The sequence below is a fragment of the Schistocerca piceifrons genome, chromosome 3, assembly GCF_021461385.2.
Source record: "Schistocerca piceifrons isolate TAMUIC-IGC-003096 chromosome 3, iqSchPice1.1, whole genome shotgun sequence".
NCBI lineage: Eukaryota > Metazoa > Arthropoda > Insecta > Orthoptera > Acrididae > Schistocerca > Schistocerca piceifrons.
Genome location: NC_060140.1, coordinates 432627381 through 432642338, shown reverse-complemented (window position 1 = coordinate 432642338; position 14958 = coordinate 432627381). Strand labels below are relative to the sequence as shown.

At 40.6% G+C, this 14958-nt stretch overlaps 1 protein-coding gene across 2 annotated transcripts in view; it reads left to right on the top strand.

Moving 5' to 3' along the window:
- The window catches only part of LOC124787703 (phospholipid-transporting ATPase ABCA1-like), a 446510-nt gene that overhangs the window by 195178 nt on the left and 236374 nt on the right, over positions 1 to 14958 (top strand). For both annotated transcript variants that reach the window (XM_047254537.1, XM_047254536.1), the window contains one exon: positions 4160 to 4231. In XM_047254537.1, the coding sequence (XP_047110493.1) occupies positions 4160 to 4231 (72 nt within the window). The remainder of the gene's footprint in view (positions 1 to 4159; positions 4232 to 14958) is intronic.

Here is a 14958-nt window from a genome sequence, read left to right as displayed (position 1 = left end):
AGTCTTGTTCCTCCTGCCACCGAACTTCACTAATTCCCACTATATCTAAGTTTAACCTATCCATTTCCCTTTTTAAATTTTCTAACCTACCTGCCCCGTTAAGGGATCTGACATTCCACGCTCCAATCAGTAGAACGTCAGTTTTCTTTCTCCTGATAACGATGTCCTCCTGAGTAGTCCCTGCCCGGAGATCTGAATGGGGGACTATTTTACCTCCGGAATATTTTACCCAAGAGGACGCCATCATCATTTAACCATACAGTAAAGCTGCATGCTCTTGGGAAAAATTATGGCTGTAGTTTCCCCTTGCTTTCAGCCGTTCACAGTACCAGCACAGAAAGGCCATTTTGGTTAGTGTTACAAGGCCAGATCAGTCAATCATCCAGACTGTTGCCCCTGCAACTACCGAAAAGGCTGCTGCCCCTCTTCAGGAACCACATGTTTGTCTAGCCTCTCAACACATACCCCTCCATTGTGGTTATACCTATGGTTCAGCTGTATTTATCGCTGAGGCACGCAACCCTCCCCACAAACAGCAAGGTCCATGGTTCATGGAGGGGATCCAATGACATATGCAGTTGTATAGAAAAGTTTCTATCAGATGTAGAGCAGTATGTCGTCCTGAATGGTGTGACTTCAGCAGAAACAAGCGTAACTTCAGGTGTGCCACAGGGCAGCGTAATAGGCCCACTGCTTTTTACGATTTACATAAATGATCTGGTTGATGGTATTGACAGCGGCATTAGACTGTTTGCCAATGTTGCTGTAGTCTACAGGAAAGTAGTATCACACACAAGTTATGAACAAATCAATGAGGATTTGCAGAAAATAACTGCCACTCATTACACCATGCATTTATCTCTCAATATTAGTACGTGTAACCTACTGCGTATAACCAAGGCTAAAATCCCCAGTAATGTAAGAGTACAAAATAAATGCCCAGTCTTTGGAAGCGGTAACATCCATCAAGTATCTGGGTGTGACTGTTCTAAATGATCTCAAATTGAATGATCAGATTACACAAGTAAAGGTCAAGGCGGACTCTAGATTGTGGTTTATTGGTAGAATCCTGAAGCGATGCAATCCTTCAACAAAGGAAATTGCTTACAATATGTTAGTTCATCCTGTCTTAGAGTATTGTTTGTCTATATGGGACCTTACCAGTTGGGTCTGATTCAATAGATTGAGAAGGCCCAAAGAAGAGGGGCAAGATTAGTGACTGGTACATTTAGTCATCGCGAGAGCGTTACAAATCTCATAGAAAGTTTGAAGTGGAATACACTTGCAGATAGACGACATGCTAAACGGAAGGGGCTGCTCACTGAATTCCGAAATCCAATGTTCGCCGAGGATGTAGAGCATATATTATTACCACCAACTTTCAGATCATGTAATGATCACCATTCAAAGATAAGGGAAATTAGAGCTCGTACCAAGTTGTTCAGACAGTCGTTTTTGCCTCGTGCGATCCCCGAGTGGAACAGAGGGGGGAGAATATGACTTTGGTGCGAAAATTGCCATCTGCCACACACTGCTTGGTGGCTAGCAGAGTATATATGTAGATGTAGATGTATCTATTAGTTGATTGTCACTCTCACAACATGATTGGGAAAATGCATGACTCTATTTTAAAGATTAGTGCAATATTATCTTGGGGTTGAGTCATGCAACATCATGTTCAGTAGCTAAACTTGATGCAAAATTATTTTAAATCATAACCCTGCATTTTAACTTATGTAAGTTTCAGTATGTTGTATGAAATGAAATTAAATACAAGTTGAGATAAATGAAGTATTAATAAAATGGTAAAAAGGTTGTAGTCTTTGGAATGACTGATTATAGGCAACACGAAAGCATGTAGATTAAATGACCTGATCATTTATTCAGTCAGTAAAACACACAAATAACTGAAATGGTGGTCCTACAAAAAATGTGATTAAGCATAAAGTAAAACAACAATAATTATCAGTTGCAGTAAAGAACATTTTATTTCATATTTATGTGGTAGTAATTCTCTGACTACTAACTAAATAGTTGTGGTTCAAAAATGCCAGTTCCTATTCCACCAAAATGTACAGAAAATAATTGCCAGCTCATCAATAAAGCAAGCTCAATATAGTAGTTAGCATATCTAAACTCTCACAATCAGGAGTAGATTTCTACTGCTTAACCAGCATTATTTAAAAAATGCAGCTGAGATGGTTCAAAGTTCAGTGATCTCTGTAAGCCCACCAAATTTTACAACAGTCACAAAATACATCAAACGGATCACAATTTAAAATAGATACAATTCACAAATACAACATATATGTTTAAAGAAGTGTCTAGATCTGCCCACCCCCTCATTCCACACACAATGTTCTCTATGTCTAATACACTGCTGCAAGGGGTGTATGCAAGCATGTGGGCATTTTATTGGCAAGTGAGGCTATAGGGAGCTCATCATTGTAAGAGTATATGATAACAATTTCAGACCAAATGATGGAAAACTCATAGTAAACAGTGCTCAAACAGTTGCATCAGTGCAGTGCACCCCACTCTGGTAGACATGCAAGCATGTATTCTCACATGTAAATTATTGTAAAGGTGATGGATGGCATCCTCTGATAGATTGTCCCAGGCTTCTTGTGCCTTTTGTTGCAGTTCAGCAATGGTTCTCACAGGCCTTGAAGAACAAGTAAGTTCCCATTGCATCATGTGCCCCAAGTATTCAGTTGGTGGGAGGTCTTGGGATCTTGCTGGCTAGGGCAGTCTTATACCACAAAGAGCACAGTACATTACAGCAGCCGTATCTGGACATGCATTGTCCTGCTAAAAAGCCATTTCACCTTCCTGTTGAGAAATGGCAGTAGCAGATGGATAACAACCTGTACAGTGTAGCAAACAAATGGATGATGTTCAGTTGGCCACCACTGCTCGCATAGTGTGTCAGTCTTGGTGTGCGTCTGACTACACGGATATCTAGAATCTGGTCCACAGATGTGGGAATGTTCCACAGGTCACTGTTGAAACCAGCGATGTACCACCTATACATTGTGCCCAAAACGTGCAGGAAGCCACTGATACGTCCACTCAGTATCCCGCAGGCCGACAGTGCGACCCCATTCAAATGGCTGAAGCTATTGAGCAGGAGTACTCATTGGTGGGACATGGGTGTTCCCTGTAATGGATATTACAAACACAGTTCATTTTGCAGTTTTTCCCCAAGTAATGTAGTTTCATCACAAGAAAGTGATGAGTGTCTTTAATACTGGCTGAATTAACATTTAATTAATTAATTAATTAATTAATTAATTGAGAAATTGTGTAATAAACTATACATTTGATACGTGGCTACATAGGGAAAGGATCAAGGGATGTCATCCTGTATTCATTTTCTGAATAAGTGTGAAGAATATGGTGTTCTAGCACACCTGCGTCATTAAGAAGACATAAAACATTGTACAATACAATAAATGAAGTAGTTTAAGAAATGTGACTTTCAGTGATGACCTCAGCTATTATGCAATACCTTGATTGCATTAAGTGTTCAAGGGGTATTAGTTTATAATGGTTTGTATAATATCATTTTGATTTCTGTAGTTTTTATAATATAATTAATAATGAAATGTAATTACATGCTCCCCATGGCCATGATGATGCTACTGTGTTTGGAATGTGATATGATGAATTTGTTAATGAATTTGTAAATTACAACATACATTCAAATGTAAATGGATAGTTCGTTGTTATACATAATTTTTTAGTATTTCTTAGTAGCCATTCTCTGCTATTTTGTGAAAGCCAGTTCTGCCCTCTCTAGATTCTGGCTGCCAAGCCACCAACTTTGTCTCACTCTTTGGGGTATGGGAAAAGCCACCCTCAGGCCACTGCTTGCTCCCTGGCATCAATGGCCTTCCTGGGCTTGAGCTGTGGCCTGCTAGCCTTGGGCCAACTCCAGCTGTGCCAATATCAATGATTTCAATAACTTGATTAAGCTGGTGTGTGTGTGTGTGTGTGTGTGTGTGTGTGTGTGTGTGTGTGTGTGTGTGTGTGTGATGAAGCTGTACATCACATTGATGTCCAAGTATTTGAGGTTGTGGTGCGCGTGAGTGAGGTATGGTGGGTTGCAGATATGGCTGTGCTTGTAAATGTGTGTTAATTGTTGTGAATGTTACAGGTGTTGATATTGGATGAGCCGACTTCAGGGATGGATGTAGAAGTCCGAAGACAGGTCTGGAACTTGTTGTTGGTAAGTTACGTCGTCATTATTAATTTGCCAGCTGTGAAAGTCATGTGGTCAATTCAGTGTAACCGTACTTTCAGATGCTGTGTTTCGAAAGGGGGGGGGGTGGAATGTTTGTGGTTTCTTATAACTACATATATCGTATTTGAAAGATGGCAGCTTTACTAGCAAAAAATTGTTTCCCTCCTTTTTAAAGAAGCCATCTGCATAAAATGCCTGTAACAGAAGCCATTTGTAGATGCTGCATAGTCTAAAACTCACTTCAGACACAAACCACTCCTCCTCTGTAATAGAATTTTTGAATGTATTGTAGGATGGTGTGTGTGTGTGTGTGTGTGTGTGTGTGTGTGTGTGTGTTTGTTTGTTTGTTGAGGGAGGGGGATTAACATAAGAAATCATGTAAATGGTCAGGTTGTTCACAAATGTTTCACTGAGAATGTGTACTATGATTGTAAAACCGTCTTATTTCATCATAGTGAGAGGCCACAGTTGTGATCCATAGAATATGCAAATAACTAACATTAACAGTTAATGCTGGTGTCAGCTTTAAATGATTGACACTAGGGGAGACTTGTAATACATATGTACCCAAAAGGATTTTAATTTCAAGTTTGGTTGGTTGATTAGTTAGTTACTTACTTACTTACTTAATTACTTAGTTATTTACTTACGTGTTCCATGGAACACTTTGCATGATATGTTGTAATGGTGTTGAAAGAGTCTTTTTACAGAATATTGTTTAAATATTTAAATATGCTGAATTTTGACCATTTACATATGAGCACAAGTAATAGAAAACATTAATTAAAATACTTAACTTTTGGAATTGAAAGTCTGTTGGAATTATAGAGATAAATGAAGAAATGGATGGAAGAATCAGTGGATCAAAGAAATTGCCACATTGAACATTGATTTGTCCATGTTAATGGCGGGTGAACTCTATAGCTTGAAATGAATTACTTAAATTTCTCGAATGAAGATAGCAACTGCCACTTTTGTTATAGCATTGTTTTATGCCAAGATACATTTCAGGCTTTCACCCATCTTCAACTTGCATAATACATTTATATTGTTGTCATATAAAAGTTTTATTCAGTAAAATTGATAGAAGTGTAAAAAAAAAAAAAAAAAAAAAAAAAAAAAAAAAAAAAAAAAAAAAAAAAAAAAAAAGTTTACAGGTCTCCCAACCAGTGACAGAAAATCCATTTGAAAAAACTGCAAAGGATTGTGGCACCTGCTTTGTTGAGGTGTGACACTTGGCGGATATTCTAATACAATAATGCAGACCCAATTTATGCTGCAAATGAGGTTGATACAGTTGTGGTCACTAGGTGCAAATTTGGTACTGTATACTGTTCTTATGACAGTATGACATCCATGCTGTCATTTGACAAGCCTTAACATGAGTGAATGGTATGGCTGTTGGGGAGAGAGATGGTGCACTGTTAGTGAAACTGTTGTATGTGAACAGCAGTTACAGTGCTATATTGACAGGTATGAGGACAGGCCCAGTGTCATTAAATGCTAACTGACTGTGAAGCACACTCCTGGGTAGTGCTAGTGCTTGTGCAGTCTCACAAGGGTTGTCTATCCCATAGTCAATAGCGCGGAAAGTTTTGTGGTGCAGCAACTGAAACCTCATGCTCTGCTGCAAAGTTCTAAATTTGCTCTTTGGTTTCTGGCACAAATTGAAGTTGACACCATGTTGCTGGGCACAACTTTAGGGAGTGATGAAGCACATTTTATACCACAGGGTGAGGTGAATACACAGAACTACTGAATTTGGGGTACTGTTAAACCATATGTTGTGCACGAAGAACCATTGCACTCACCATATGTGACTGTGTGTTGTGGATGCATGAGCACCTTCATTCTCGATCTTTTCTTCTTTCAAGAAAATACACCCAGAGGGATTGTCAGGTGTACCATGACTTCTCACATTATTGAGACCTCCTAATACAGCATGTTATTCTTGCTTTGAAAGAGCCCAACTATGTGGAAACACTGTTTTCATGCAAGATAGGGCAAAACCTCTTGTCACTCGCCCATTGGAAGATCTGCTTGATTCCATGAACGTGTCATCTCCAGAGATTTTCCAGATGCATGGCCTGCAAGATCATCTGATCTGAACCCATGTGGCTTTCGGCTCTGGTGATATTTTAAAGAAGGCATTCACCAGCACCATGCTCAGCCTCTTCATGATCAGAGGTCCAGTATGCAGCAACATGTTGCTCATATTCCATGGTAACTACTGTGAGCAACTGTTGGTGACATTGTTCTACAGATGCAGCATCTCATTGGCATTTGCAGTGCTCATATTGAACACACTGTGTAAGTGGCAGTTAATAATAAAATTAACATTATACTTTTCTCAATTTTCTTACCTTTTCTGCCCACATCCCATTCCTAATACATTATGTATGGATACGTTTCTATACATCTTTCTTGTATCCACAGTATCGCATTTGCACCTGGTGATCAAAATTGGAACTAATTTGTTTTCCAGCATAAATTGGTTCCGCATTAATGCATTAGAATATCTATGAAATTTTGCTGCCCTACGATAATAATAGCTCACACTTCTTCTCTGTGATTAGCTGCACTTAAATTATAACACACTGTATAATGTCACCGTCATTTGTAATGTTCCAGTGTGAGACTCAAAAATGAAAAGCATGCATGTGCTTGTGAAAATACAGATATAGTGACAAAACATAACCGCAATATGAGGTGGCATGTTTGGCAAAACTGCAAATAATAAACGATGTACAAAACCAACAGAAAAATGGACAAACATAAATTACAAAAACAGTACATATGGTACTAAATGAATTTCTAATAATGAGAGTTTTTGTGCTTAAATATTGATACCATTAGATTGCACAATCAATGTTCGCTGAGGTGTAAGAACTCGTCAACTAAATAAACAGTAAAAAATATGCTGGAAGCACAACATAGCATAACAGAGAATATAAATTATAATGCAAACTACAAAGGAATTTTTATCCATGTGGGGACAGATTACTTTTGAAGCTGCAAGTAATGTGATTAATACTTCAGAAAATGTACTTGTACATCAAGAGTAGTAGTAAGTGGCATTATCCACAGTAGATCAGTGATCCTTAAATATACAGGTAAAATAAATTGCAACATCAGAGAATAGTGTAATCAGCTTGGAATAATATTTATAGATCCTAGTAACTTAATGACCACAGATTACTTACAAAGCATGGCCTGCATTTGGTTAGGGTTTACAACAGTAAGCAAGGTGTTTATTGAAATATGCAAAATTATGATCAATAAAGGAAAATGAATGTAAGTGATGAGGTGGCAGGCTGCCTGAAGGAATAAAAGGTAAAAAAAAACTATAAAAAAGGTGTCTTTAAAACTATTAAAAGCACATTCTTGATGCATTTAAACATAAATGCCGTATATATGAAACAAATAGTGGAAAGTCCATGTTGGAATATCATCAATATTATGAAAAGGATAGATTACTACTCACCATGAAGATAACACATTGAGTTGTGGACTTGAACAACAAAAAGACTGTTAGTTTTCAGCCAAATGTTCCTTCGGAAAGGAAACAGACACACGCGCGTGTGCGTGTGCGCGGGCGCACGCACGCACGCGCACACACACACACACACACACACACACACACACACACACACACACAGGCAAAAGATTACATCAAATTCTTTACTAATGTAAGTACCTGTGTTGAAAGCTCTGCTATTTGTTGGAGTTTGGTGGGGCAGGCCAGTCAGCATGCTGTGAATTACCTGAGTATTTACTCCTACTGGCTTGAGGCAGTGATGTTATGTTGGGCCATATATTGGACCAATGATGACCAAATGCGGGTTACTTTTTCAGGTTCATCAGCAGTCTTCACCCCTTTTTCAGAATTTCAGCTTGTTGCTTTTCCATGATACCATCAGACTGATAAGAGTTCCTGTGAAACTTTTACTCTGTCTTACAAATTCAAACTGTGCTGTTACAGTCATATGATGGCCTCAGTTTGCTTAGCTCATGTTGCTGAGTTTACAATTACAAGCTTTTGGTCGCATGAGGTGGGTCACTCTCTTTTGGATTTGTTCCATTTTCTGCAATGTCGGCTTTGTGCTTGGTTTGTCATTTTGATTCCAAGATGGGACATTGGTCTGGCTGAAGATGACTTTAAGATAATTTTGCATATGTTTAACATAAGTTTCTGCTATGTAATAATGAATTGGAGAACTATATTGTAGCTATTAGTTTTTGTAGAAGTAACGAAATTCACGAGGGTTCCCATATACTGACTAAAAATACTTTAGCATATAACATAAGAGATGATGATGATTTCCTAAATGTTGACACACACTGATCAGCCACAACATTATGACGACCAACCCACTATCAATATAAACCCATCCATGTGATAGCAGCGTCACCTGGTGAGGAGTTAACGTTTAGTCACACACACATACAGTGCATGTAATATCAGTGAGCATGCTGCCCATGTGTAGAAAGGGGAAGGTGCGTGATCTCGAGGGCAGATTGTGATTGCTCAGAGGCTCGATATGAGCATTTCAGAAACTCAACAACTTGTCATATGTTTGAGGAGTGCTGTGGTGAGCATCTTCAACAAATGGCGAAACCGTGCCTAGACATCATGGAGTTGGGTGCCACCTCTCAATACAGATGTCAGATATCGCATACTGGGCAGACTGGTAAAAGAGAGTAGATGGTGAACTGTGGTAGAACTAACATCAGACTTTAGTGCAAGGCAGAGTACAAGTGTGCCTGAACACACAGTGCACCAGACACTCCTAACTATGGGCCTCCGCAGCCAATGAACCATGCATGTGCCAATGTTACAATAACAACATTGGCAACTATGACTGAAATTGGCACGTGGCCATCAGCACTGGACGTTGGTACAGTTGCCAGAGTGTTGCACAGTCTGATGAATCCTGATACCTTCTTTGTCATGTCAATGGGAGGGAGCAAATCTGTCATCCTCCAGGAGAACAGTTCCTTGACACATGAATGGCAGGCTGGAGACAGGGTGGCAGTGGTGGCTCCATTATGCTCTGGATAACACTCATGTGGGCATCCATGGATCCAGTGGAGCTCATGCAAGGCACCATTATGGCTAAGGAGTATCGTTGTGGACTGTGTACTCCCCTTCATGACGATCATATTTCCCAGCAGCAGAGGCATTTTTCAACAAGATAATGCACCATGTCACAAGGCCATGATGGAGTAGTTTGAGGAACACAGTGGCAAATTCAATTTGATTGGCCCCTCGACTCACCAGATCTGAACCTGTTTGAACACATCTGCAGTATGATTGAATGTAAAGTCAGATCTCATTGACCCCCTTCCCAGAATTTATATGAATTAGGTGACCAGTGTGTGCAGATGTGGTGCCAACTCCCTCCAGTGATATACCAAGGCCTCATTGCTTCCATGCCATGACGCCTCGCCGCTGTTATCCGTGCCAAAAGTGGACATACTGGCTATTGTTTAGGTGGTCATAATGTTCTCGTTGATCAGGGTATTTGAAAGTTGTTGTGAAGAATTGAAGAGACAAAATATTTTAAAAATTATAGTACATAGAATCCCAGGTAAAGAAATAACAAAAGCGGTTTTGTTTAAACTAAGGAGTCCTTACAGAAACTAACAAAAGAGAGGATAAAAAAGAATTACAGCAACTGCTGATTTTAATATAAACATACAGTGTCTTGTCACGTTAATGTGACCACCTGTCAAAAGCTTCAATAACCACATTTTGCAGTGTGGACTGCTGCAAGACAGCCACGAAGAGTTTCAGTGAGGTACTGACAGGGATTTGAACCCATGCCATGATGTGGCCAGCTGTGGTAGGTTTCTTGGTTGTGGATTCATTGCTCATAAAGGCCTATCGAGGTGGTCCCACAGATTCTAAATTGGGTTTAAATCTGGGGAGTTTGGTGGCCAGGGGAGTATGGTAAAATTCATGCTGTGCTCTTTGAACCATGCACATACACTGTGAGCTGTGTGACATGGTGCATTGTCATACTGGTAGATGCCATCATGCTGAGCAAAAAGCAAGCTGCATGTAGCGGTGGACATTGACCCCAAGGATACATACGTACTTGGGTTGATCCATTGTGCCTTCCAGAATGATGAGATCACCCAGGAAATGCCACAAAAACATTCCCAAACCATAACATTCCCTTCTCCGACCTGGAACCTTCTGACGATTGTTGCAGAGTGTTTCGTTTTCACCTTCTATGCCATTGGCTATCAGTCTGATAAAGCAAAAAATGTATTTCACCTGAAAAGGCCACCTGTTGCCTCCGTGGATGTCCAGTTGTGAGTGTTGCCAATGAACAGCTGTCTGCATTGGTGCATAAACCGGGCACCGGCCACAGAAGCTCATACACAGCAATGTTCACTGAACGATCATTGAGGAAACACTTTTGGTAGCCCACTGGTTCGTCTGGGTTGTCAGATGCTTGGCATTTGCATGTCTATTCACCCATACACATCTCCACAGCGGCTTTTCAACCCCGTTATCTACAGCCGTTGGTGCACTGCGGCTACCTCGATGTTAATTTTGATAGTGGCATTCTACCATGGACAGTATTCCTTAACCACAATGGCACATGAATAGTTTACAAACTTAGCCATTTCAGAAATGCCTCCACCTTTGGCCCAAAAGCCAATGATCATGCTCTTTTGGATGTCAGATAAATCACTCCATTTCTGCATTACAATGATGACTGCACTGTTTTCCGCAGCCCCCTTCCATGCCTTATATGCCCTCCACTGGTAGTGCTGCCACCTGCCATCTGTGAGTGGTTATTGCACATTGACATTAAACATAGACAGTGATCGCATTAATGTGACTGGACCATGTAATAACTGAATGCAGTGAATCAGGACATTTTATTTGGTCTGATTTGAGCATCTAGTTTCAAGCTAAACTTCATAGAATTCACAACAGTGAGTAAACAAACTGCAACCTGTATTTATAACATTATCACAAATTGTATGATGCAAGAAAATTCTGCATTGATTAGGTATTTTTGATCATTCTGCATTGTTTTTGGAGCTACCAAAAATAAACGAATCAAGTGTTAGAAAAACTTGCATAAAACTGTAGAACTGAAGGCATATATTTTATGAAGACCAGTGCACAGCCAGAACAGAATTGAACTCCAGGACAAGAAGTGTAGCTATTTATACAAACTTCGACTATCGCAGATTATATAAACACTACAAACAACAGAAATTTGAAAAACATTCCAGAAATGTTAACTACCAAACAAAAAATGATTACAGGCAGTTGAGTTTTAAATGGTGAGCTGCAACATGCCAGCCAGCAACACTAACTGCAATGCCACACTGCAAGCAGTTCAGCCTGCAGCATTGCTGCCTCTCATGGAGAAACAGCGACCTGCTTTTCTGAAAGTTCTGATTGGAGCTGCCTGCAGCGTCCTGAGCCTAGGTCTTGGCCATGGACATCTATGTGGCGTGTCTGGCCGATCGTCATGCTCTAGTTCATATCCTCTTCACTATGATGAGCACTGAAGATAGCCCCTGCCATTGAAAATTGCCTTGAAAGACAATCCCCCATCATTGATCTGTGTCTCAGGACTGTAGTACGGCTTCATATGGAAGACATGGATGAAGTCTCTATGGTTTTATCTTCTTGAAGATGGCCCATAACTATTGACTTTGTATGTGAAATCCTGCAAGTGATGAAAAATGCTATACAACTCATAGTATCCAAAGTTCCACTTTCTGCACAGACATAATAATGTGTCACAAGCTGTGACATGGTCACAGATTAAAACAGTGATCTAGGAAGGGTAGAATTAATTTATTTCTGCCAACTGTCATAAACCTTATGGTCCTTAAACTACCAGTTATGGTCAGCAATGACCGCCTCCAGATCTCAGCAAAATTTGAGAAATGAAATACGATAATGAACAGATTACATATTAGAACAATAAAATTGTCCATGATGAAAAATTATTACTTTCACGTATATGAAAACATTGCACTTAAAATATGACAAGACATACCTGTATCATAACATATCCTAATATAATAAAGCCATAGTGACAGTGTCATAAAATATACACAAAATCAGCATAGCATTGTTGCAGATATTTAACTAGGCCACAGATATGGCAGAATCATACTGCCTCTATTGCTGTTGTTCGTAACAAACTGCAGTGCATTGGCCACAACACACACTGACGAGCCTAAACGTTATGACCAGCTGCGTAATAGCTTGTTTGCCCATCTTTGGAAAGAAATACATCACTGATTCTTCGTATTGTGGATCTGACAGTTTGTTGGTAGGTTTGTAGAGGTATGTGACATTAGATGTATTTGCACAGGTCATGTAATTCATGTAAATAACCGGCCTCTGATTTGCGTACACTGTGCTAGCACACGATAGCGACCCTGATGGGTTCCATAGGATTTATGGCAGATGGATTTGGTCACTGAGACATCAATGTGAGTTCACTATAATGCTCCTTCTGGTACTGAGACACGGACATTTAAACTCCTGAAAGATGACATCACTGTCGGGGAAGATATCGGGGTTGGAGGTGGTTCTCAGCTGTCAGTATTTCTTCGGTCACTACAACAGGTCCCATGCAAGCACAGGAGAATGTCTCTCATTGCATAATAATGTTGCCAGCAGCCTGTGTCCATGGTGCACTGCATGTTTCCACCCTCCACTCACTTTGATGATGGCTTTTGTGGAGACTACCATTGACCTAACGTAGCAAACATGATTCACTCAAAGAGCCGACACATTTCCATTGATCAGTGGTCAAATTCCCATGGTCTCATGCCCACCGCAATCGTAATTGATGATGCCATTGAGTCATTGTGTGAACACACAGGGGTGGTGCGCTGTGGAGCTCCGCACTGAGCATTGTACAATGAACGGTGTGCTCCAAAACACTTCTCCATGCACCAGCGTTGTGTTCTTTTAGCAGAAATGCGACACATCACCATCTGTCTTACTTCATAGAGCAGACAAGCCTCTGAACCCTACATTCGGTGAAGAGTCATGGACATCCAACCGTTTAGCTCCTAGTATTAGTTTCATTGCCCTTCTACCACTTTCTGTAGATGCTCATGACAGTAGCATGTGAACAATGAAACAGCTTCACCATTTTTGAGCTATTCATTCACACGCTCTGTGTAATACAATCTGTCTTTTATCAAAGTCGCTTATCTCAGTGGATTTTCCCCATTTACAGCCCATATCTTCGCTAGGATCCCATTGTCCATGTCTGCTTTGCTTACATACTTTTGTTACCGTGTCCCATGCCCACATCACCACCAGACGGCATCCAGCATCATGGTGGGCAGTGGTCATAATGTTTGGGCTTATCAGTATATGTTTTTGCCGTAAGCTCATTGGATGTCACTACTCTAAGTCCCTTCTAAAACTGTACAGAATGCAGTAAATGAAGAGTCAGTAGGTAAGGTCTATAGTGGGCTTGCCAAGTGCACAAGTTGTTACAGTGATAAAACGTAATAATTAAAAACATGAATACAGTCAAATTTGACATTGCTAAAAGAAAATGTTTAAGTGATAATATCAAACAATGGAAAATCCAGGGTGGAATGTAACAATACGAGAGAAGGAAAGTCGCTACTTACCATATAGCGGAAATGCTGAGTCACGATAGGCACAATAAAAAGATTCACACAATTATAGCTTTCGGCCATTAAAGCCTTTGTCAGCAGTAGACACACATACACACACGTGCGCACGCACACACACACACACACACACACACACTCACGCCAGTGCAATTTCCACACACATCTGCTGTCTCAGAGAGCTGAAACTACACTGTGTAGTTTCAGCTCTCTGAGAACACAGACGTGTGTGTGTGTGTGTGTGTGTGTGTGTGTGTGTGTGTGTGTGTGTGTTCGTTCACAGCCATGTCAGGTTTACGATTGAAGTCAAGACAGGTGGTGCATTGCCTTTCCTTGATGTCCTTGTTCAGTGGAAAATTAGTGGGCACCTCAGCCACAGTGTCTACAGGAAACCAACACACACAGATTGGTATCTGCATGCTCTCGGCCACCACCATCCGGCACAAAAACGTGGCATTCTGAATACCTTCATCCATCATGCTAAAGTTGTCTCAGATGCTGAAAGTCTGCCACTAGAACTGAGCCACCTCCGAAAAGTCTTCCGGGAAAACAGGTACAGCCACGGACAGGTGTAACAGTCTATATCTGGTGTGACACACAAGAAACACACCAACAGAGAAGAGAACACCACCGAAGAAGAAAGCAAGGAACTTGTGTTTTTGCCTTTCTGTGGCACTGTATTGGGAAAGGTTAGCCCACTCCTGAAGAGATATAACATTTCATTGGTGTTCAGGCCCCCAGCAAAAATTTGACAGCTCATGAGGCCTGTGAAGGACGATATAGGGCTTAGAACGCCTGGAGTGTACAAGATACCACGCCAGTGTGGCTGTTACTATGTCAGCCAGACAGTACGCACTGTGGAGCAACGCCGGATGGAACATGAGAGGTACTTAAGCTTACGCTATCCAGAAAAATCAGCCGTGGCAGAACACACCTTAGACACCGAATTCTATTCAACGAAACATCTGTCGTTTTGAGGATGAAGGGATCTTGGGATAGCATCATAAAAGAAGCTATTAAAATAAAAACCTCGGAAAACACCATTAACAAGGACGGCGGTTTGC